This window comes from Camarhynchus parvulus, chromosome 26 (assembly GCF_901933205.1).
Source record: "Camarhynchus parvulus chromosome 26, STF_HiC, whole genome shotgun sequence".
Lineage (NCBI taxonomy): Eukaryota > Metazoa > Chordata > Aves > Passeriformes > Thraupidae > Camarhynchus > Camarhynchus parvulus.
The window spans coordinates 5,346,672-5,367,213 of NC_044596.1; the positions used below are offsets into that span (position 1 = coordinate 5,346,672).

The following is a 20,542-nucleotide window of genomic DNA, read 5'->3' on the forward strand; positions in this document are numbered from 1 at the left end:
GCCTACATTTCCCATGAGGCCTCGCTCCCGCCGCGGGGCGCAGTGCGGGCGGCTCCCGGCAGGGGGCGGTAACGGTGCGAAGGGGGCGTGGCCGTTGCCGTGGTGACGCGAGAGCCAGGCCCCCCGGCGGCGGCGGCGATTGGCCGCGGGAGCGCGCGGGGTGCGGTGGCGTCAGGGCGTGCGCGGTGACGCGCGGGGCCGGGGGTGACGGGGCCGGGGGTGACGGGGAGGGAGGGACGGGGGCGGCTGCACGAGCGGGGCCGCGCGCGAGGTGAGTGTGAGCGACCGAGGGACCGGGGCCGTGAGGGGCTGAGGGGGTGACAGGTTGGGGCTGGGGGTATGAGAGGTTGAGGGGCTGTGAGGGGCTGTGAGGGGCTGAGGGGGTGACAGGGTTGGGGCTGCGGGTGTGTGAGGGACAGGGCTCGGTGTAAAGGGGACGTGGGTGTGGAGAGCTGCGGCGTGAGGGGCATCAGTGATTTTAGGCTGTAGTTCCTGGGAAATCAGGCGGGACTGAGGACGGTACATGGCCCACACGGGAGGAGAGTTAGTGGGACTGTGCCTGTCTGCTGTGCCAGGGTGGGGTGGTGGAGGGTGCCAGGCACTGCAGGAGTCTGGGGCTGGAAGGAGGAGAAGCAAGGATGGACCTTGAGCAGAGCATCTGGTGAGAGGCTGCTCCAGGAGGGAGGATCTGAGAGTCCTTTCTCATCCCTCATTTCTGCCCGTTCCACTCCCCCCTGCCCTGGGATCCCAGATGAAGGACATGCGTGTGGGAAGGAATCAGATGTGCTGTAGGGTCTGGGCAATGCCCATCATGGCTCTGCAGAGGGGTCTGAGCAGTGGCTGCCCCATGAATCAGAGTCCCAGGGCTGGTTGCAGTGTTGGTCTCTAAAACAGTGACCTGTGGGGTTGAGGCAGCCCATGTCCCGTTTCTTGTTTCTTCTCTCCTCTCCTCTCCTCCTGCCCTCTCCGTGCAAATCCCTCGTTGCCTTCAGCAGAGTATCCTCTTCTGTACAAACATGCTCCAGGCTGAGGTGGGAGTTTTCCTGATGACTTGCCATGTGTCAGCCAGGGGCAGCAGAGGAAGCATCCAGGTGGGATGTGCTGGCAGGTTCCCTCCGTGCCCTGCTGAGCTGGTGCAAGTGTTGCCGTGTGTGCGGTGTGATGGGCATGTCCTGGCATTTAGCAGTGAATGGGACAAGGTGAGCCAGGCATTTAGTTTTAAGTCTCAGATCTCTGGCAGCAGCAGCAGCAGAGCACTCTGGTCTGCAATGAGAGAGAGCTCAGGGTGTGATTTGTGCACTCCCTGCATGTGATTCAGCCCTCCTTGACAGTGTCAAGGCTAATGCTGTGTTACTGAATGGGGATGAGCTTTATTGCTGGTGGAGGTGGAGAAAGCCACCTCCTGATGTGCCAGTGGGGCTGGAATGACTTTAGTGTTGTTCTTTGTCAGAGAGATTAAAGAGAAACTTTGTCAGGATTGTTTAGAAAAACTGTCTTCCATACTGGGGGAGAAGGGCTGAAAACCCCCCTCTGCTGTGAAAGTGAAGCTCCTCAGGGCAGTTCTGTGGCCCCACTGAGGCAGAGGCTGGTGCTGGATCCACACTTGGCACAGCTCTGTGCTGTCCTCAGCCCCCGCCTCTAAACAAGAGCAATCACTGCCTTCAAGAGGATGTGGCTTTGACATCACTGATTGGGAAATCCTGATGTGATTGATGTTGCAGTGCAAGGGGCTCAGGACAGCTTTTTGGATCTCACACTTGTGCCCTCCTCTTGATCCTGTAGGAAACACCCTTCACACTCAGGCCACACTCAGCCTTTGAAGCAGGGGGTTCATGTTCTTTTTCCATCTCTCCTGTGCAGCTGCAGCTTCCATGTCAGACCTGGAGGGATGTGCTGCACTGAGGGCTCACTCTCAGCACGGCACTCACAGGTTGCTGCCCAGCTGCCTGGCCTGGTAGGGGCTGGTGATGCTGCTTTGTTGCTGGTTTGTTTCTGGTTTGTTGCTGATTCGTTTCTGGTCCTCAGATGCCTCACAGGTTGTCCCGTGTTGAGGGCAGCAATACAAAATGGGGCTTTTCATTGGAGTGGGAGGAGCAGCTAAGCCTGGGTAATGTCAAGGAGGGTATGTGGGTGCAAATAGCATCATGTTCACAGCATCTTTGTTTAATGTTTTAGTCCAGTTAGTCTGCATAACTGTCTAAAAATAGGACATATTTCCTCTAAGTCCTCTAGTTCAAAGCCTCATAAGCCATTTTTTTTCCGGCATTAGTCTCTTCCTTCTCTTTTGAGTCTGAAATTCATACAAGGCAAAGTTATCAGGAAAACCAAGAAGAGTGAATGAACTCTGTTGAATCCTTAAGTTTCAGCCACCCAAGAGGAAGTTCATTAAAGTTGCAGGAACTTTCTGGCAGCCTCTTGAAGGTGGATTAAGCAAGCTGGGTAAACAAGCAGCCTTGTGGCCACCGTGGACCTTTTTCTAGCATCAACTTTGTGCATTGTCATAAGAGCTCAGGGTCATCAGCCTCTGGCTGCAGGTGACTTGAGGCAAAGGAGACATCCATGGTGAGGGGATGGGGCTGCCCCTGCTGGGACACCCCAGGGTTTGCTCTCCCTCCTGGTCTTGGCACAGATGCTGCCTTTGGCAGCGGCCCCTGCAGTCACCCTGGCCCAGGGTTTCAACATGCAAAAGAGGCAGTGTGTGTTTAAATTTCAGAGCTGCTGCTGGACCCAGCCCAGCGCTCCCAGCAGCATAAATATCTGGCCTTCAGCACAGCCGTGGCAACTTGCTGTGTGTCCTCCTGCAGATTGCTCCAGGTCCTGGTGTCCGTGCTGACATGGTGACCGAGCGGTGGCTGCCGGCGGCAGGCGGACAGGGACAGCTGCTCTGCAGAGGTAACCCTTCCCTTTGCATGCAGGCCACCCACCCAGGCACTTAGCAGTGTTTCTGAAAACTTGGGGTAGGGAAGAGCAGCTTGCTTTGTCCATGATCTTAAACTTTCTTAAATTTAATTTTAAGTTTAAACTCTGCCTTATTTTTGTTCGGTTTCTGAATATCTTATGGATTATTTTAGGAATATACTGTGAGGACTAATCCTGTTCTCCTCAGCTGGCTCCTGCTGTCAAAGCATAGTGACATAACATTTCATTATTTCACTGATGTTTGTGATGGAAATTGGCTCTTGTAGGTGAGGGAGGGCACGTGAGATCCGGGGCTGCACGTGGGTCACCAGTCACCCAACAGTCCCACACACAACCCAGTCCTGGTGCTGTTGGTGTGGGACAAAGCTGAGCAGGTCGTGGCAGAGGCAGGACAGGGGTTTGGAGGAGGTGGTCAGCAGGGCCATGGGTGGGCACTGTCCTGCCTGCAGACCTCTGAAGCGATTCCTGGACTCAGCGGTGCTGTGGCTGTCTGCGTGTGGCTGAGGGTGTGTGTTTGCCTCAACACAGCTCTGAGGTGTTGAGCTGTTGTGGCTTCTGTGTCAGACTGGCGCAATGGTTACGCCATCTCTGTTCTGGTATTCAAGACACAGACTTCCAAGGATCTTCACAGCATGTGGAGAGGATTTTATAATGAGCCCCGTGAGGTTTTGCTGATCAGAGGAGCATTGTTGTCCAGAATTGCTTTCTGGTGTTGATGGGCTCTGTCTGTCTTGCGTGAAGCCTTTTGAAAAATATGTATTTTTGTACAGTACATCTTGTTGCCCTTTGGGGAATGTTTCGTCTGTGGCTATTGAATTATGGACTGGAAATCTGCAAATGTTCTTGGAGACTGAAGGATTGGCACAACAAGAGACTCTTGGGCTCCTCTGGACAACAGAACCTGACATACAAATGATGTTTTAATTGGGTGAGATGATGTTACAGTGCTTATGCCTGAAAGGTTATTTGCTGTCAGAGCCCAGCCTGGCTTGCCCTGACAATGACATTTTAGATGTCAGGGGTTTTGTGGTTTGTACTGACTCTTTTGCTTAGGGCAGGAACAATCTGATAACCACAGATTCGTCGGGCTGCATTGCTGCTTCTCATCAGGTGCTGCAGAGTAATCTCTGCTTTTTCCAGAAGTCTCTCTGTTCAGGGATGCACTGCTGCAGTAATTTTGGAGACTCTGGGAAAGTCTGGACAAGCAAAAATTATTTCCATAGTGAGGGCAAGTAAGATTTTTCTGTGGAACTAGTTTTATTTTTTTGTTAATTGCTCTGAAGTGTGCTTACCTTGGCAGAATGCCTGGGAAATTGCTTTCCCAAAGCAGGGTTTAGAGTGGAATGATTGATGCCAGTATGAATCCTTTTGGTCAAGGAGGTTGTGAAGTGCATCTTCCCCAAAATATATGTTTTGGGATGACGTTCACTGGAGCCCTGCTTGACTGCAGGAAGGGTTCAGAGCAGAACTGACTCAAGATGTATCTTAGTTTCATTATGACTTCTTGAAATGCTTTAATATTCACTGTTTCAGTCGTAGTGTCTGGAAAATGTCTGTGTTCTCCAAGGCTTAGCCAAGAGCTTGTGAACATCTGGGATCGTTTTGGTCAGGTCTGTTTGGCTTTGCAAAGGGCTCTGAATTTCTTGTGTATGTTGGGGTGCTTTTCTGGGGACCTCACAGACAGGCTCTGCTCAGAGTTTGGGGTTTTGGAGAGTCTGTGGTTTGCAGGGGAATCCTGACCATGGAGGAGGAAGTGGCAGGATGGAAGCACAAGCCAGAAACACAAGTGTTTGTTCTGGTGCTGGGTCAAGGCAGAACCCACCTCTGGGGCATAGCCACAGCCTGGTAACCCCCATGGTATCCAAGCTGGTGCCATCAGGTTGCATTTCCTGACTTGCCCTGGTCTGGGAGCTGGAACTTGAAATAGCAAAAACCAGAACATGCATGTTCAACCCTTAACAGATATGTGGGTTGGAGGCAGGGAATGGTTTTGGTGATTTGAAAGGGCAGATGAGCAGATAGGGAAGCATTTCTTTGATGGGCTGTTAAGACAGACTTTGCTGCAGAACACATGCCTATCTCATTAGGACAGGCTTTGTCAGGCCTTTCCTGGCAGGGGTTGTGTGACATGGCTTCAAAATAAGCAATGCTTTGTTGCAGTCATCTTGTTGATGGGAACCTAAGCTCAAATCCCTGTCCTGCCTGACTTGTTACAAGTGTTTTTCAGTAGAACTCTTGATTTCATCATATTACCATGTGGGATATTTCTGAAAATGTCCAAATCAGCTTTTCACCTTCAAGTTGTTTATATGGGTTCTGCTGGAGATGTTGGCTCTTGAAAGCTGTTAACCCCACGAGGGCTGATGGTCAGAGACCCACATCTCTGAAAATATCTGTGGGTTCTCATGTCCATGGGGTAGAACTTAGGGACATGGGGATCTCTGGAAAAGGGTTGTTGGTGAGCATGAACTTGAGGAACCTGCTGAGCTGCCAGCAGCTGGCTGTGTCAGGAAGCAGTAGCTGTTGCTGGCTGTGAGCTCTGTGGCTCACCCTGTACCCCCAAGACTGTGCCAAAGGCACGAGGATGTTATGAAAGGTGCGAATGCTTTGCTCAAGCATTTCGTTTTCTGGGGGCCGAGGCAGAAGTCCAAATGGTCAGAGCACTCTGTGAGTCTTGGCAGGATCACACTGACACGGTGGCTGCTCCTTTCCCTGCTGAAAAGGCTGGGGAATCTCTGTTGTCCAGGCAGCTATTGCTATGTGAATGTGGCCAAAAATAGCAAGGAAACAGCATTCCCATCTCATTCCCTGAGAGGGTGTTGTACTAGTTTGTGTGGAAAAGCGATTCTGGTGTTCTCTGGAGGTTTTCTTGGGGGGATGTGCTCAGTCAGACTGGGACCCCTCTGTTTTCCTGCTCTGTGGCTGAAGGGGAGCTGCAGCAGACACAGCAATCTGCTCCATCCATCTTGCTGCGCATGTTCCTGGCCCTGCTGAATCATCCAGCTTGTGCCTGGGCACAATTGCTCTCTGTCAGCTGTGTCCTGGGAGCAGAGCAGTGGGGCTGGTGCCCAGGGTATTTTGCTAAAGTCTACAAAACCAAGTAGCACTTCTCTGGGAGTCCAAGTGTAAACATAACAAAACTTACAGGCTGATGGATTTTTTTTTCCTGGTTAATCCATGGGGTCTAAACTCTGTTGCTGCAAAGAGGAGGAGGCTTGCTGTTGGTTTTGTGGGCATTTTTGTGCATCTGGGAGCACTGGCAATGTAGCACTAAAACCAAGGGGCCTGCTGGATGTTTGTCTCCAGACAGAAGGCTGCATGCATGTGTGCGATCCTGAGTGACTCATCGGCCCACTGCTGCTTTTCTGCCCCCGTTGCTTTTCCGGGGAGCTGATTGCCCCTTCCAAAGCATGGATGGCACTTGCTGGTGTCCCAGTGACCCTGAGACTTTGGGGAAATCTAAGCTGGGTTCTGGTGTGTGCAGCAGTGCCAAACTTGGCCTCACTGACCGCCAGCAGTGCTCCCGTTCGCAGCCACAGCTCGTTCCACTCGCCACTTTCCTGGAGTTCCATTTCAGTGCTGCTCTGAGCCTGCAGCACCCTGTGCCCACTGTTTGCCTTGGGAAGTGGTGTTGCTGTTTCTGTGAGCTCCTCCCTCACCAGCCCTGTTCTATAATTACTGATGTTCCTGAAACCAGATCCTTCCACGTGTCCTGCTCAGGTTTGGGAGGACAAGGGGTCCCTAAGCAAACTGACTGCCTTGGAGTACAGCCAAGAGGACTTCAGCAGTTTGGGAACACGTCATCTTCAGTGGTTCATTGAGTTCTGAGCCTCCAACCTCCCCACCTTTGGGATGCTAAAGGAAAGGGGAATATATCCCACACAGCCAGGTTTGCAGTGTGATCCCAGAGCATTGCCACAGTTTCACAGCCGCCTCTGCTGTGCCCTGGGCTGTGGGGAGATCATCCTCTCTCCTTGCCAGACTTAATGATCTTCTCAAATAGCAGCAGTTCTGTGCCATTTCAAGCGCTGAGAAGCCCCAGTGGTGTCACCTTTCCAGTACCTGCTTGTTTCCTGGCTGCTGTCCTTGTTCCAGTGGGTCAGACCCACGTGCCCCTCCTGGCCACAGATACTTTGGGCTGTCCTGAGTTGACCACTAAACACAAATACCAGTCAGCAGCTGGCAGAATGAGATGTGCCAGTTTACTTCCTGAAAGTCATCCTGGAATGCCTTGTACAGGAATGTACAACTGGAGAAGATGGTCACGAGCAGTGCAGGGAGCTGATCTGGGGCTGGGCAGGCCAGACCTGCGAGTGTGACTGCAAACAGGTGTCAAAATCTGTAATACAGGAATAAACAATGACACTTGGCACTGATCTATTGCTCTACACTTCCAAAACATGCTGTCTCCATGAGCTAATGCAGCCAGGGAATGATCAGGAAGGAAGCATTGTAAAAATCCTGGGTTTGTTTCTTTGTGGTGGGTTTTGGTTTTGGTTGGGTTTTTTTTTTATGATCAAGGAAATGGAAGCAGGGGACCTGACCAGATTTGCTGAAGGTTATGGAACAGCACCTCACTTAAGAGCTAAGAGCTGTGCAGCTCTTCCCTGCCTGCCCTGCTGCTGCCCATCAGCCACAGAGCCTGATGAGGGCAGGGAGTCCCTCTGCTGGGAAGCTGTTGAGGGAGGATTCCTCTGTCTTCCCATCTCTGCCATCTCAAGATTTTGGAGCACATCCCATGCATGCCTGCTGCTGGAGCCAGGGATGGCTGCAGCTCCTGGAGAAGAGCAGCCTGGCAGACCCTGCTTTGTGCATGGCTGAGAGTTCAGTGCCCAAAGTCTGCTGTTTTTTCTGGATCTGCAATACCTCTTAGAGTCTGAACAAAGCCAGCAGCAAGTTCCTTTTGGAGCAAAATGTCATGACCTGGTTTTGGGGACAGCATCAATCATGGTACAAAAAGAGAAGAATCCAGCAAGTTTCATAACCTTTTTAATGAGCTGGGGTTATTTCCCCCCTCAGTGCCCAGGAAGTGGGTGAGTTAAAACATGCAATGGATGTGTGATTCATTTGGGCAAGCCAGGCTGCTCCAGGCAGCTGAGGGAATCTCCTGCACCCTGTGTCACAAGTCCTGGAGTAATTAGCAGCAACTAATGGTCATGGCAGCTCTAGCAGCACCCCTCTGCTTAATGAGCCCAGCTCACTCCTGGGGAAGCACAGGGGGTCCACACTGAGCAGCCTTGGAGAGAGAATCACAGGACTGGGCTCTGGGGCATGGTGCAGCATTTAAGCAGATGCTTCAAGGGGAAAAATCTGTCCCAGAATGTCCATCCTGGTCAGTGCTGTGTGGGAGGGCTCTTCCTTGCTAGCTGTAGTAGTTTATTTTTGTGTGTTGCCTGCCTTGAGGCCAAGACTTTGAGTAAGGAAGGAAACACTCAGCTACTAAGTGCTGCTGAGATCTCATTGGCTAATTTGGGGGTATGCTGATCTTCCAGGAGCAAACATAAACATGTTTTCAGTGTTCGTCGCGCCTGTTTTGTACTCTCAGTTACCTTTCCTGTATTGCAGCATCTGCTTAGCTCTTATTTGGCTTTTATTAGTAGTAGCTGACGTGTAGGAGGAGGAACAGAAACTGGTACTTGATCAGCAGATCTTGGAAGCAGTGACACAACCTGAGGAAGTCTCCAAAAGGTGGTCAACCAGCAGCAATCACATCTCCTTTATGGATTCAGGTCAGTTTTTGACTGTGGATTCAAGATGTGCTGCACATCACAGTGCTGATTGTTTCTTTTGGCTGTGAATTTGGTGAACTTTCTTGTCCAGAGGAATAAACACAAGTGAGTGTCTCTTGGGAGGTTTGGACCTTTCTTTGGTGCTTTGCATGGAAACTCTGAGCTTGCTCCAGGGTCTGTGTGCTGATCAGCAGGATTGGCTGCCAGGGGAGCTGCCAGGCCACAGGGGCACAAGCTGTTGGTTGATGATCTGGAGGCTTGGATCTTGGTCAGCTCTGGAGAAGCTCTACCTTCTTGCAGGGAATCCACACTGAAGATTTATCTCCTTTTAACTTTTATTCCTGGTTTTTTCCTCTCCTGGTTGTGCCACGTCTCTCTCCCTGTTCCCACTGATGGTTTACCTTGGCATAGATGCCAGCTTCTAGGAAAGACAAACCTGTTGCCCAAGCTGTTTGCAGCCAGCAGGCATCAGCCCAAGCCCAGAGCCAGCAAACAAACCCTCCCTGCACTGGCTGCAGAGGAAGCTGCTGGCTCAGCCAGGGTTACCAAAGCTCCTTGGAACAGGCATTGAGGCAAGGGCACAGCAAGTCATGAGATGCCCGTGCAGACATCTGGGGCAAAGCAGAGAGCTCTGTCTGCAGTGGGTTTAAAGCAAGGGGCTTGTGCTGGATGCCAGGGAAAGGGGAATCTAACGAGCTGCTCATTAAGCTGCTGCAGGATGGATTTTCCACTGTAGAGAAGCTTCTCCTGCCACAAGCTTCCCCCACTAACTGCTCTTCCAGGCAGAAGTGTTTCCCTGATGTTGGTGTGATCATTTATATATAACCCTGAAAACAGTGAAGTTCATTCCCCTCCATCTCCAGTGAATAAGTTTTCCTGCCTGTCTGCCATGTGCCACCGCGTGGGATGTGTGAGCAGAGGCCAAGGATAACACAGCCCTTCAATGGTCCCTCAGTGCTCGTGTGGAGGCATGGGGAGGGAGCAGCCCCCTGCCTGCCCCTGCTGCCAAGGAGCACAGGGCAGTGTGCTCACTGTTACCACTCGTGTACCTCACCTGGAAACAAAGCCACCTGTCCTGCAGTCTGAATTCCCAGTGTGGAGGGAAAAAACAAAGTCCCCTCAGCCACAGGAGACCCAGGCTCTGGTACAGCACCAGCTCCAGGGGTGACTTGTGTTCTGGCTTTGTGTTCACCCTCCCACCTGCAGGTTTTGTTCTCTCCCTGAGCTGCTTCCTTGCTCTTTCAGGGAGCTCTGACCTTGATGTCTTTCCAGCAATCCAAGGAGCTGGCTGCAGCTCAAGTTCAAAGTGCCAGGTGTGAGGGTCTGCTGTGGGAGAGCAAACAAATGCAGGGAGTCCTAGGTCACTGCTGCCTTTGACCAGCAAGCCATGAGTTGTGCTGTGGGCTTGGGCATGGGGCACAAACCATCCCAGAGCTTGGGGCTGCCCTTATACAAGGCCCCTGCAATATCCTGCATTAGTTTAATTTGGGTCTGCAAATCGAGGCTCTCTTGGTTGAACCTGGATTTCAGTGGCTTTCCTGGTGAGTATTTCTCCACTTAAAAATAACTCTCTTAAGGATGTGGATGGAACTTTACATAAGATGTGCTTAAGATGTTAATTATTCAAGGAAGAGTCAGTTTAGGAATCTGGATCCAGCATGGTTGGGAGGGAGGTGGGAATTGCTCTGCCATAGGCACAGTACCGGTGCTGCATCGTTTGGACGGCTGGAGGTTTTGTGGGCTCTTTGGGATGGAGTAAGGCAAACAGGGAGAGGAAGTGTGTGGGGGAGGTGGGGCCATTCCTCCCACAGGAAACCCAGGATTAAGACACTGGTTGGATTGTGTGGCTGTTGGGATTGCGCTGCTGGACCCCGTGGCTCAGCACGGCCCGGCAGCTGCGCAGAGCAACAGCAACACGTTCAGCCCTGCTCTTGGCAGAGGAGGCAAGTGAAAACAAACACAAAGGCTGCAACTGGCAGCACTCTGACGGGAAGGAGTGTGAGTGCAGGGCTGACAGGAAGCCATCAGTCTTGCAGATGGCTTGCATGGGCCAGGGACTTTTAGCCACTGCCTGCTGCTGCACTGAGCCCTGCTCCCCCAGTATCTTCCACCCATGGGCACAGGGTGCCCTGATCAGCTGCTGCTCCCAATCCAGGCTTTGCCATGGCTGGGCAGGGACAGAGAGTGAAGCCAGCCCTACTTTGATCCTTCTGGAGGTGTTGGTTCTGTCAGACCATGGCTCTGGCTGTTACCATCACATCCCAGGTCACTGGCGGCTCTGGGGGACATTGTCTGGGGCAGCATTTCTGCTATGGGACTTGTAAGCTGGAGATCCCTGGTCCCTGGGTGGCATCTGGGCTGGTTTGTGGTCTGCTGGGCTTTAAAAACAATTCTGTGACCTTTTGCTTCCTTGAATCCTACAGAATATTTATTCCACAGTGCAGAGGGATCTTTAAATGTGCTCTGCTCTGCATGTCTCACTGGCTGAGGAGCAAGCACAGAGCAGGAGTGGTGTGCTTGGTGACGCTGCCCTGCTGCTGAGCTGCACCCTGCAGCACTCAGTGACCTCTCTCCATGTCCTGCAGGCTAGCAGGAACAGCCTGGTGGGGTCCATCTTGGATAGACGCGGATGATGCCAGAGCTATGACAGGGATTGCAGTCTTGGCACTGAGGGGTGATCAATTATGGAACAACTACAGGAGGAAGTACCTGAGGTCAAGGAAGAGGAAGAGGAAGAGGCAGTGATGGTGGCAAGTGGAGCCTCAGACACAACTGGAGGACCAGACAGCTCGCTGCCTTCAAGCAGCTATACAGGTGAGTGGAGCCACAGGAGCTCATCCTGTGGAGCATCCGGGTGCCCACAGCCCCCAGGCAGCACGCTCAGCTGCAAGGGCAGAGGATCTGTCCCTGAATGGAGTTGAGCTGAACTGAACATTTCACATTTATTTGTGAAATAATGCTCCAAGTTATGGAGAGGCTTATTTCTTCCTCTGAGGTCACTGCACATCCGTTGGCAATGGGTTTTGGAGTGGAAATTAAAAGGACAGGCAGGTAACATTGTGCTTCAGAGCAAGGGGTCTCCCAGGGTGCTTGGGAATGCTTCCTTGAACGCTTTTTGGGATGCTCAGAGCAAAGTGATTGTTGGAGGTGGGAGAGAAAGTTTGTGGATGCAGAAGAGGCTCCTCCAGAGCCCTTGATGTTCCAGCTGGGATATTCTGTGCCAGCAGCCGGCCAGAAAGGGATTATAAAATCTGCTGGTTGGGGTTTTGTTGCCAGGACATGAATGCCAGAGGGAAGAAAGGAGCACTGATGTGGAGTCTGAGCTGCTGGGGCATTCTTGGCTCTGTTCATGGCATTTGCCTGCAGCCAGTGCCAGATTCCAGATGTGATACCAGGGGCAGCAGGACAGGGCTGGAAATCCCTCCTCAGCCCCACAGCTGGAGGAGCTGGCCACACCAGGAGCTGGGCCTGTGGCTGTGACATGGAAGGAACGTGTCCCTGTGTGTGTTTGCAGACCTGTCACAGAGCTCCTCTCCCTCGCTGTCGGACCAGCTGCAGATGGGCTGCGAGGAGGCGGCGCTGGGAGCACTGAACGTGGAGTGCAGGGTCTGTGGGGACAAAGCCTCGGGCTTCCACTACGGCGTGCACGCCTGTGAGGGCTGCAAGGTGAGTCCCAGGGATGGCTGGGTCCAGCTGCACCAAGCAGGGGTTAGATCCCAGCGACTGGGCTGCCTCCTCACACAAGATTTGCAGCAAAACAGAGATTCGGGATTGATTGTAAAAAACTCAGCCTGTCTAGAATGGGGCAAGTATAGGCAGGCAGCAAATGCTGCCCTGGGAAGAGGGCTGAGACCTGCGTGGCCCAAACCTTGCCTTGTCATGCTTTGTTGTGTAAGGCAAATCCATTTGTCCCCATAGGGACCCTGACTTTGCTTTTAAAAATAGTTTGTGTGCTGCAGAACAGCAGTGAGCTGTGTCTTTATTTCCCTGGGATCACTGGCTGCAGCTGGGATGTTCCTCTGGAATTCTTTCCCCTGCAGCAGATCCAGCAGGGTTGCGTTAACAGCCCAGATCCTGCCAGACATTCCTGCAGGCTGGAGTTGGCCATGGCTGGTTCCTCCATCCCTCTCTGTGGGCTGCTGGCACAGTTACAGCACCAGGCATGGGGTGCCCCCACAGCTCTTCCTCTGCAGCTCCTTTCTGCTACCACATGACTTTTCCTTGGGATAGACCCCCAGAGAGACCCAGGGCTCCCCCTTCTGAACCTCCCTGAAGCTCCTGGGGATAACAAACCAGCCTGGTCCCAAACTCCATGTCTCCCTGCTCCCTCCCCGCCTGCAGGGTTTCTTCCGCCGGACAATCCGCATGAAGCTGGAGTACGAGAAGTGTGAGAGGAGCTGCAAGATTCAGAAGAAGAACAGAAACAAGTGCCAGTACTGCCGCTTCCAGAAATGCCTCTCGCTGGGCATGTCACACAATGGTGAGTGTCACTGCTGCCCACAGGCCTGGCCAGCTGGGTGACACAGGGCCAGCTGCCCTCCTGTGAAGGGTGCCCATGGCCTGCTGTGCTTTAGCCCATGGTTCTTCTTGCCAGGGGATCATTCAAACCCAGTGCTTCAAGCATTTGACTCCTCTTCCCCTTTTTCTGTATGAGAAGGGGCTGTTCATTCCCACCATGCAGTGCAGCTGCTGGCACGTGGCTTTCCTTTATGGACTGGCACCAAGAGAACTGGACACACAAATTGTTTTTCTGTGCTGGGACTTTTACACTCGAGGTGTAAGAATCTCAGCCCCAAAAAGGCAAAGGTGTTTCTGTGGGAAGCAGGGTTTGAGCAAGAGCCAGAGGAATGGGATGGGAGTCTGGTGTGAGGAAGCAGCAGTGGCTGTTTCATGTAGGTGTTAGTGCTGGAGGAGCTGCAGACTGGAGAAGCATTGTGTTATGTAGCTGCAGGTGTTCTCCAGCAGACCTGTCTGTCTGCAGTGGTAGAACAAGCTGCTGCCCCTCTGGATGCATCTCCTGGGGTCCCCCTGCTGTCCTGACCCCCAGTTTTGCCCCCCAGCAATCCGCTTCGGGCGCATGCCAGAGGCAGAGAAGAGGAAGCTGGTGGCAGGGCTGACAGCGAGCGAGATCGGCTGCCAGAACCCGCAGGTGGCTGACCTGAAAGCTTTCTCCAAGCACATCTACAACGCCTACCTGAAGAATTTCAACATGACCAAAAAGAAGGCAAGAGGTATCCTGACCGGCAAGGCCAGCAGCACCCCAGTAAGTTCCCTCCCAGGGCAGGTGGGGTTGGCCATGGCCAGCATGGGGGACTATTCTCGGGGAGATGCTGCACGTCTCCCTGCTGCTGTAGCTGTTCCACGTGCAGCCAGGTGGGCTCTGCATGTCCTGCTCCTTGCTGGGAAAAACCCCATTGCTTTGCACACTCGTGCTGTGGTGGGTGGGTACAGATTACCTGGGCACTGTCAGCCCCAGAGGCAGGGCACATCACAGGGACAGACAGACACACATGACTGTCCTGAGCAGAGCTGGCACCTCGAGTCCCCGCTGCAGACTCCTAACTTGCTTCTTGTTCAAGCAGCCTTTTGTGATCCACGACATGGACACCTTGTGGCAGGCAGAGAAGGGGCTGGTGTGGAAGCAGCTGGTGAATGGCATCCCCCCCTACAAGGAGATCGGGGTGCACGTCTTCTACCGCTGCCAGTGCACCACAGTGGAGACCGTGCGGGAGCTCACCGAGTTCGCCAAGAGCATCCCCAGCTTCGTCGGCCTCTACCTGAACGACCAAGTGACTCTGCTCAAGTATGGGGTGCACGAGGCCATCTTTGCCATGCTGGCCTCCATCATGAACAAGGATGGGCTGCTGGTGGCCAACGGGAATGGCTTTGTGACCCGTGAGTTCCTGCGCAGCCTGCGCAAGCCCTTCAATGAGATCATGGAGCCCAAATTTGAGTTTGCTGTGAAGTTCAACGCGCTGGAGCTGGATGACAGTGACCTGTCCCTGTTTGTGGCTGCCATCATCCTGTGTGGAGGTGAGTGGGTGCCCTCGGCCGTGCCAGGGTCAGGAAGAGTTCTCCCTGCTTAGTGGTGGTTCAGAGGGGGCTAGGGGAGCTGAGCTGCAGCTGGGCTTGAGATCAGCCAGGGATGTCTCAGGGGCATGAGAGAAGAACTGAACACTTGCAAAAAGCTTCTCTGTGGAGGTGATGCCTGGCAAGCTTGGACCAACAGCGAGGAATGCAGAAATGGCATCTCCTTCTCATGTGCTGCTGTGGGATACGTTGTCCAAGGGCACACTTCTCCCCTTTCTAGCTGACGAGGTTGAGTCGTGGTGGGTGGGTTACAGTCCCTGGCTCCCTTTCCCCAGGAGCAGAGTGCACTTTGGAGGGCTGCACCGTGACCCTGCAGCTCCCGTGCTTCCTCTCCACAGACCGCCCTGGCCTGATGAACGTGAAGCAGGTGGAGGAGATCCAAGACAACATCCTGCGAGCGCTGGAGTTCCACCTGCAGTCCAACCACCCGGATGCCCAGTACCTCTTCCCCAAGCTGCTGCAGAAGATGGCTGACCTGCGACAGCTGGTGACAGAGCACGCCCAGCTGGTGCAGAAGATCAAGAAGACAGAGACAGAGACATCTCTGCACCCACTTCTACAGGAGATCTACAAGGACATGTACTAAGGACCTGTTATTTATGAGAATGAAGCCATGGATTCCCATCGGAACTCTTTGTACAGAAACAAAGAAAACCCTTCCCAGTGTCTTCCATTTCTCCTACTGGAAACTCTTTTCTATGTGACCCTGACGTACGGTACGTAGGGCAAGACGCCGTCAGGATTTGCAGGTGCCTCCTGCTCGGCCAGGGCTTCCGTTAACACACACTAACAAATCTGCAAAGCTGCTGTTCCCCTTCCTGTGGCCCAGCTCTGGCTGCCCAGTTTACATGGCTCAGGCAGTGAGGTCACTGTGGGTGGGGAGCCCTCGTCCTTAGGAGGGCCAAGGGGTGCAGGGGCCAGCAGGGCTGACAGCAGCACTTAGAGTTTGTCTGTATTCTCTTGTTTGTTTGCACTCCGAGGACGTGGTCCTGAGCCATGAAGTCTGGGACAGCATGATGAAAGGATGTTTCTCTCTTTCCCAAAGAAAAGCTCTGGAGTATTTGAACACGGGTAGGGCTGTCCCAGGGGAGACTCTCAGCTGCAGCCCCCCCTGTGCTCTGCAGTGTGTTCCTGTCTTCCAGTGGGAACTCTGGCTTCCTGGGTGCTGGGTGGGAGCCTTTGCTCCTGGCACCCTCGTTCCGTAGGGAACCTGTCCCTTGGCACCTCAGTAGGACAGAGGCTGGGATGGGAAAATAGGAGGGAAAGGATTTGACTCCTTAAAATTCACCTTCAGAGCAGAGGCACGGAATCCATGGCTTCCACAGGCTGCTCTGCACAGACCTGAGGTACAAAAAAGGTGTGTGGAGGGTCAAAGGCCTTGAGCTGGTCAGGGTTTGGTGTCCTGCCTCAGTTTCCCGTCTGTGAAAGGGACCTGGATTGTCACATGCTGCCTGCTCAGAGCAGGAGCACGAGGATCTGTTAGTGCATTGGTTGCAGAGAGCTTTGCAGCTGTAAATGCCAAGGATTTATAACCGGGGAGGGGGGTGGTTGGGAATGAGCTGGAGCTTCCCAGTGAGCGTGGCTGTGTCAGGGAAGCTGCCAGTCCACCTCTGCCCCTGTTCCCAAGAGTGGGAACAGCTCCAGGCTTGGAGGTCTGCCTGATCCCAGCACCGTTCTGGGACTTTACCTCAGAACTTCTCTCAGCTGTAGTGAAACACCACGGTGCTGCCTGGGCCAGGCCAGGCCCCTGGTGTGGGGGCTGTGTCCCTTGGGCTTTGGACAGGGGGAGGATGGACCTGGGAAGGGGTCATTTTCCCTTTCAGGATAATGGTGTCTCAGCTAAGAAGTGACACTTCCCTGTCTGCAGGTCCTAGTCCCCTGTGTCCTGAGCAGCCTTATTAAAATACTGATATTCCCTAGGAGGGGTTGTGGGAGCAAATTATTCAGTTTTATTTTACTTTCCTCCTCTTCAGGGTAGCAGATTTCCCTGGTGCAATAATTCCTTTTAAAACCCAAAGGGGAAGAGCACTGGGCTTTCCCTCCCCATCACAGGGCTGGCCGGTCCCAAACCTCCCCCTGCTGCCACACTCCTCAGTTTGCCGTGCCTCAGTTTCCCTGCCCAGCCCTCCCCTCCCTACCTCGCAGGGGTGTTGGGAATTACCGTTTCTGAAGCACTTTGAAGCCCTCTGGGGGAAGGCACTGGAGACATGCATGTGCTGGTTGGAGCCCGGGGATTTGTCCTTCCCAAAATCCCGGTGCTGTCCCCACCCCGGTGGCAATGCAAGACTCGTGCCCATCACCTGAGAAACTTTTTGCTCTTCCTTGACAGTATAACAACCCTCAAACTGAAATGTATATTTTTGCTAGAAGTACAAACCTCCAAGTGTTTTTAATAATATAAATAGTGTCCACAAACTGACTTGACTTTAAATAAATCTGAACTAAATATTTAAGAACTTTTTAGCATCCAGCCTGTCTTTGTGGGCTTTCTCTCAGCACCTGGGTGCAGCTGTCCGTGGGAGAATTTCTAGCAGAGGTGATGGGGTTTGCTGTGATTTCCAGGGATTTGCTGTGATTTTCAGGGATTTGCTGTGATTCCTGGGGCTCTGTAATTCCCAGATCTCATACCTGCTGCGGTTTTCTTGCCTGCAAGCCTAAAGCAGCAGAAAGAGCCAGTCCTGAGCAGGATCCCAGCCTCAGCTGGAGGTTTCGTGCCCCAAATGCTGGGGGTGGAGCTGGAAATAAGCTGAAAACACCGCGAGGAGGGGAACAGTGAGCTCCAGGCTGTCCTTGGCTGCGGTGAAACACCTGAGAATTTGCCAGGAGGAGCTGGAGACTCCCCAGGCTCCCCTGTGCCCGGCTTGAGTGCTCTGGGGGAAGCTGTTCCACTGCTCCCTGCCTCTCCCATGCAGCTGGGGGCTCTTGGAGCCGTGGTGCTGCTGGGCCGGTGTCCCAGGGAACCTGGCTGGGGACCCTTCCTGTGTGGTTACCCCAACAGGCAGCATTACATCATCCAGCCGTTCCAGTGTCATGGGGGAGAGAACTGAGAAGTGAAATCCACAGGCTGAGTTAAAGACAGGACTGAAAAGGAAGGGGGAATAGTAGTGGTAAAAGAGTTCGAATACACAGAATTTAGTGCTGCACGCTGAGTGGTGGCCCCGTGCAGGCTCCTCGCTGCAAAGTCCTTGACTGAGTGTAAACAGTGCTCGGCAGCGGCTGCTATCAACTAGCCCGGGCTTGTCCTCCGCCCCAAACACTTCCCCGGTTATGGGGGGAGAACGATCCCAGCCGGACCCATAAATACCGCTGGGAGGTGGCCCAGCCCTCTTCGCTGCTGGGGGAGAGATGGAGGTAGGCTCGATGATGGCATCTGGGCTGTTAAGGACCGAGGCAAGCTCTCTGAGACCCCCGTGCAGGTAAAGGCTTGAGGATGGGGTGCCTGGGAGCAGCTTTTGGGGGAGACAGGCTGGAGATGGGGCCCCTCGCTGTGGGGGTAGGGGGTGGGTTGGGATGGCCTTGATCCCCCTCCCCATTTCCCCATCCCCTCCGGAGCTGGGGTGGGCAGCAGCACTCCAGCCAGGCCTCCCGTTCCTGCCAGCCCCAAGCCAAGGGCTCCCACCCTTCTCCCTGCCCCAGCCCTCGGCACCCCTGCTCCTCCAGTCCCTGTCCTGGGCTTCCTTTGCTCAGCAATTAGCAGAAGATTAGGCTGGATGGGGCTGGGAGGACCCCCTGGCTCTGCCCTTGGTGAGGGCTCCCAGACACCAGCCAGGGGGGCTGGGAAATAAATCCCCCCCCAAACAAAGCTGGTACCGGGGTGGGGGGGATGCTAGGGCAGGACTGGAGCAGGGGCTGAGCCCATCCACACTGCTCCCCTGGCTAACAGGAATTTTGCCCGTGGATCCTGCCGGTGGGGCCAGAGCTGCCGTTTCTCACACGACAGAGAATCAGCCCGGGTGTGCAGGTACTTTCAGCGTGGGTTCTGCCGTTATGGAGAGCAGTGCAGGTGAGGAAGGGCTGTGATGCCATGAGGACGGGCTGGGAGCCTTAGAGGAGTCCTGCTGAACTGATGGAACCCTCTGTCTCTGTCCCTGGGCTCCTCCAGCTACCAGCACATCCAGGAGGAGCCAGTACCAGTAGGGACCCAATATGGTCTGATGCCTCACTGCCACTGTGGCCAGGAGCCTGGCACTGAGCCCACAGCCATGGACCAGGACCAGAGGGAAGCCCAGTGCACCACAGCCTGCAGCATGACATGTGTGGCCTTCAAGTTCCCCAAAGTGGAGGTAGAAGTGGAAGAGAAAGACAAGAAGAACATCCCAGCAGTTGGTAACATCCCCCGTGGGGCCATCAGTGGAGAATTTGTCCCCACAAAATCTCGAGGTGCCTCAGGTAGGTGCTAGGCTGCCCAGGGGACCAGTGGGGTGACACTGGGGTGGTTATGGTGAAGTGGTCTGTGCATGTTTCTGCCTATGACCAAGCCTAGGCCAAGCTGGGCTGTGGAGGGCTCTGCAGTGTCAGGACTGTCACCGCTGAAGCTGCACGCCCTGAGAAGCCCACCCAGCTCGCTGAGCTTTTCCCCTCTAAGAACTCTCCTCCTGCAGGCGTCCAGCCACACGGGCCAGCACTGGATCCAGACTCCTCTGACCCCAAAGAGGCAGTTTTGGAGACAGCAACACGGACTGACCCTGCAAAGGTGGATTTGGGGTCTCCTGTGGCCGGGTACTCCCTGTCACCCTGTGGTGCTCCCCGAGGCCAGGGCAGTGACAGAGCCAGGGGGTTCCATGCTGTGCTGCTCTGCTTGCAGGTCCCTGCAGAGCCAGCTGCTGAGGCAGCCCTGGTCACCACTGCAGCGCTGAGAGCCCGGAGTGAGGCTGTGGTGTGCGGCATCTGCATGGACAGGGTGTACGAGAAGGCGCTGCCCGAGGAGCGGCTCTTCGGGATCCTCCCGAACTGCAGCCACGCCTACTGCCTGGGCTGCATCCGCAGGTGGCGGCGCAGCCGCGCCTTCCAGAGCGCTGTCATAAAGTGAGTGGCCACGGGGACCTGGCAGGGTGGTCACCGTTCCCCCTTCTGTGCCCTGAAATTCTTCCTTGGGTCTGGTGATGGGGCTTTGGGATTGGAGCGATTTTGCTTTGGGAACAGGCGCTTCAGAGTGGTGATGGGTATGGGGGTGCTGGGTGAGGCCAGGGTGGGTGGTGAGCCCGTGCTCCCTGCTCCCTTCTTGGGACACCCAGCTGCACCCATCACCCTCATCCAGGGCCTGCCCAGAGTGCCGGATCCCCTCCAGCTACTACATCCCCCACAAATACTGGATCTCAGATGTGGCTGAGAAGGAGAAGCTCATCAGAGCCTTCAAGGCACGGACAGGGTGAGTGCGTGGCGCTGCTGCTGGTGGCAGGGCTGTGGGCTCCGTGCTGCTCTGAGAGCTACCCTCACAACTATGCTTGGCATCCCACAGGAAAATCAGGTGCAAATTCTTCCTGCGTGGCCACTGCCCGTTCAGATCAGAGTGCATCTACCTGCACGAGCTGCCTGCCAGCTGGCTGCGGTGGCACAGACAGCGCCAGCTGAGGATGCCCGTGGTAAGTGGGGTGGCACATCCCGAGGCTGGGCTGGGCACTGGGAGTGTGCCTCATCCTCCCTCCTCTGCTGCAGGTGTTCATCCCTTCTTCCTCTGACGAGAGCTCTGACGAGGAGGATGAGGAGCTCTCGCGTGCTTCGAGTGGGCCCTCACCCTGGCCATGCTGGAGACAGAATTTCCCCCACTCGATTTATGGCCACGAGATGCTTCTCATCGACTTCAG

The 20,542-nt window shown here is 54.3% G+C and overlaps 2 protein-coding genes across 3 annotated transcripts in view; both read left to right on the forward strand.

Moving 5' to 3' along the window:
* The first annotated feature begins 237 nt into the window (after positions 1 to 237).
* Positions 238 to 17,188, forward strand: PPARD (peroxisome proliferator activated receptor delta). 2 transcript variants are annotated; one of them, XM_030965925.1, is made up of 8 exons: positions 239 to 271; positions 2,805 to 2,892; positions 11,234 to 11,462; positions 12,163 to 12,314; positions 12,990 to 13,128; positions 13,709 to 13,911; positions 14,231 to 14,681; positions 15,077 to 17,188. In XM_030965925.1, the coding sequence occupies exons 3-8, from the start codon at positions 11,333 to 11,335 to the stop codon at positions 15,322 to 15,324; spliced, it is 1,323 nt and encodes a 440-aa protein (XP_030821785.1). In that variant the 5' UTR covers positions 239 to 271; positions 2,805 to 2,892; positions 11,234 to 11,332; the 3' UTR covers positions 15,325 to 17,188. The 2 variants fall into 2 exon arrangements, with proteins under 2 accessions (XP_030821786.1, XP_030821785.1); XM_030965926.1 differs by lacking the exon at positions 2,805 to 2,892 and having other exon boundaries at positions 238 to 271.
* A 911-nt stretch (positions 17,189 to 18,099) lies between these two features.
* Positions 18,100 to 20,542, forward strand: part of LOC115913512 — a 10,679-nt gene continuing 8,236 nt past the window's right edge. The window contains exons 1-8 of the mRNA XM_030965558.1: positions 18,100 to 18,154; positions 18,622 to 18,741; positions 18,841 to 19,127; positions 19,340 to 19,431; positions 19,543 to 19,763; positions 19,996 to 20,106; positions 20,197 to 20,320; positions 20,394 to 20,460. Of these exons, the coding sequence (XP_030821418.1) occupies positions 18,102 to 18,154; positions 18,622 to 18,741; positions 18,841 to 19,127; positions 19,340 to 19,431; positions 19,543 to 19,763; positions 19,996 to 20,106; positions 20,197 to 20,320; positions 20,394 to 20,460 (1,075 nt within the window). The 5' untranslated portion in view covers positions 18,100 to 18,101. The remainder of the gene's footprint in view (positions 18,155 to 18,621; positions 18,742 to 18,840; positions 19,128 to 19,339; positions 19,432 to 19,542; positions 19,764 to 19,995; positions 20,107 to 20,196; positions 20,321 to 20,393; positions 20,461 to 20,542) is intronic.

Coding starts and splice junctions, on each gene's coding strand:
- PPARD (XM_030965926.1), top strand. CDS start 11,333: ATGGAACAACTACAGGAGGAAGTACCTGAGGTCAAGGAAGAGGAAGAG. Junction 12,315..12,989: donor ACGCCTGTGAGGGCTGCAAG/GTGAGTCCCAGG, acceptor CCCCGCCTGCAG/GGTTTCTTCCGCCGGACAAT. Junction 13,912..14,230: donor GCAAGGCCAGCAGCACCCCA/GTAAGTTCCCTC, acceptor TTGTTCAAGCAG/CCTTTTGTGATCCACGACAT.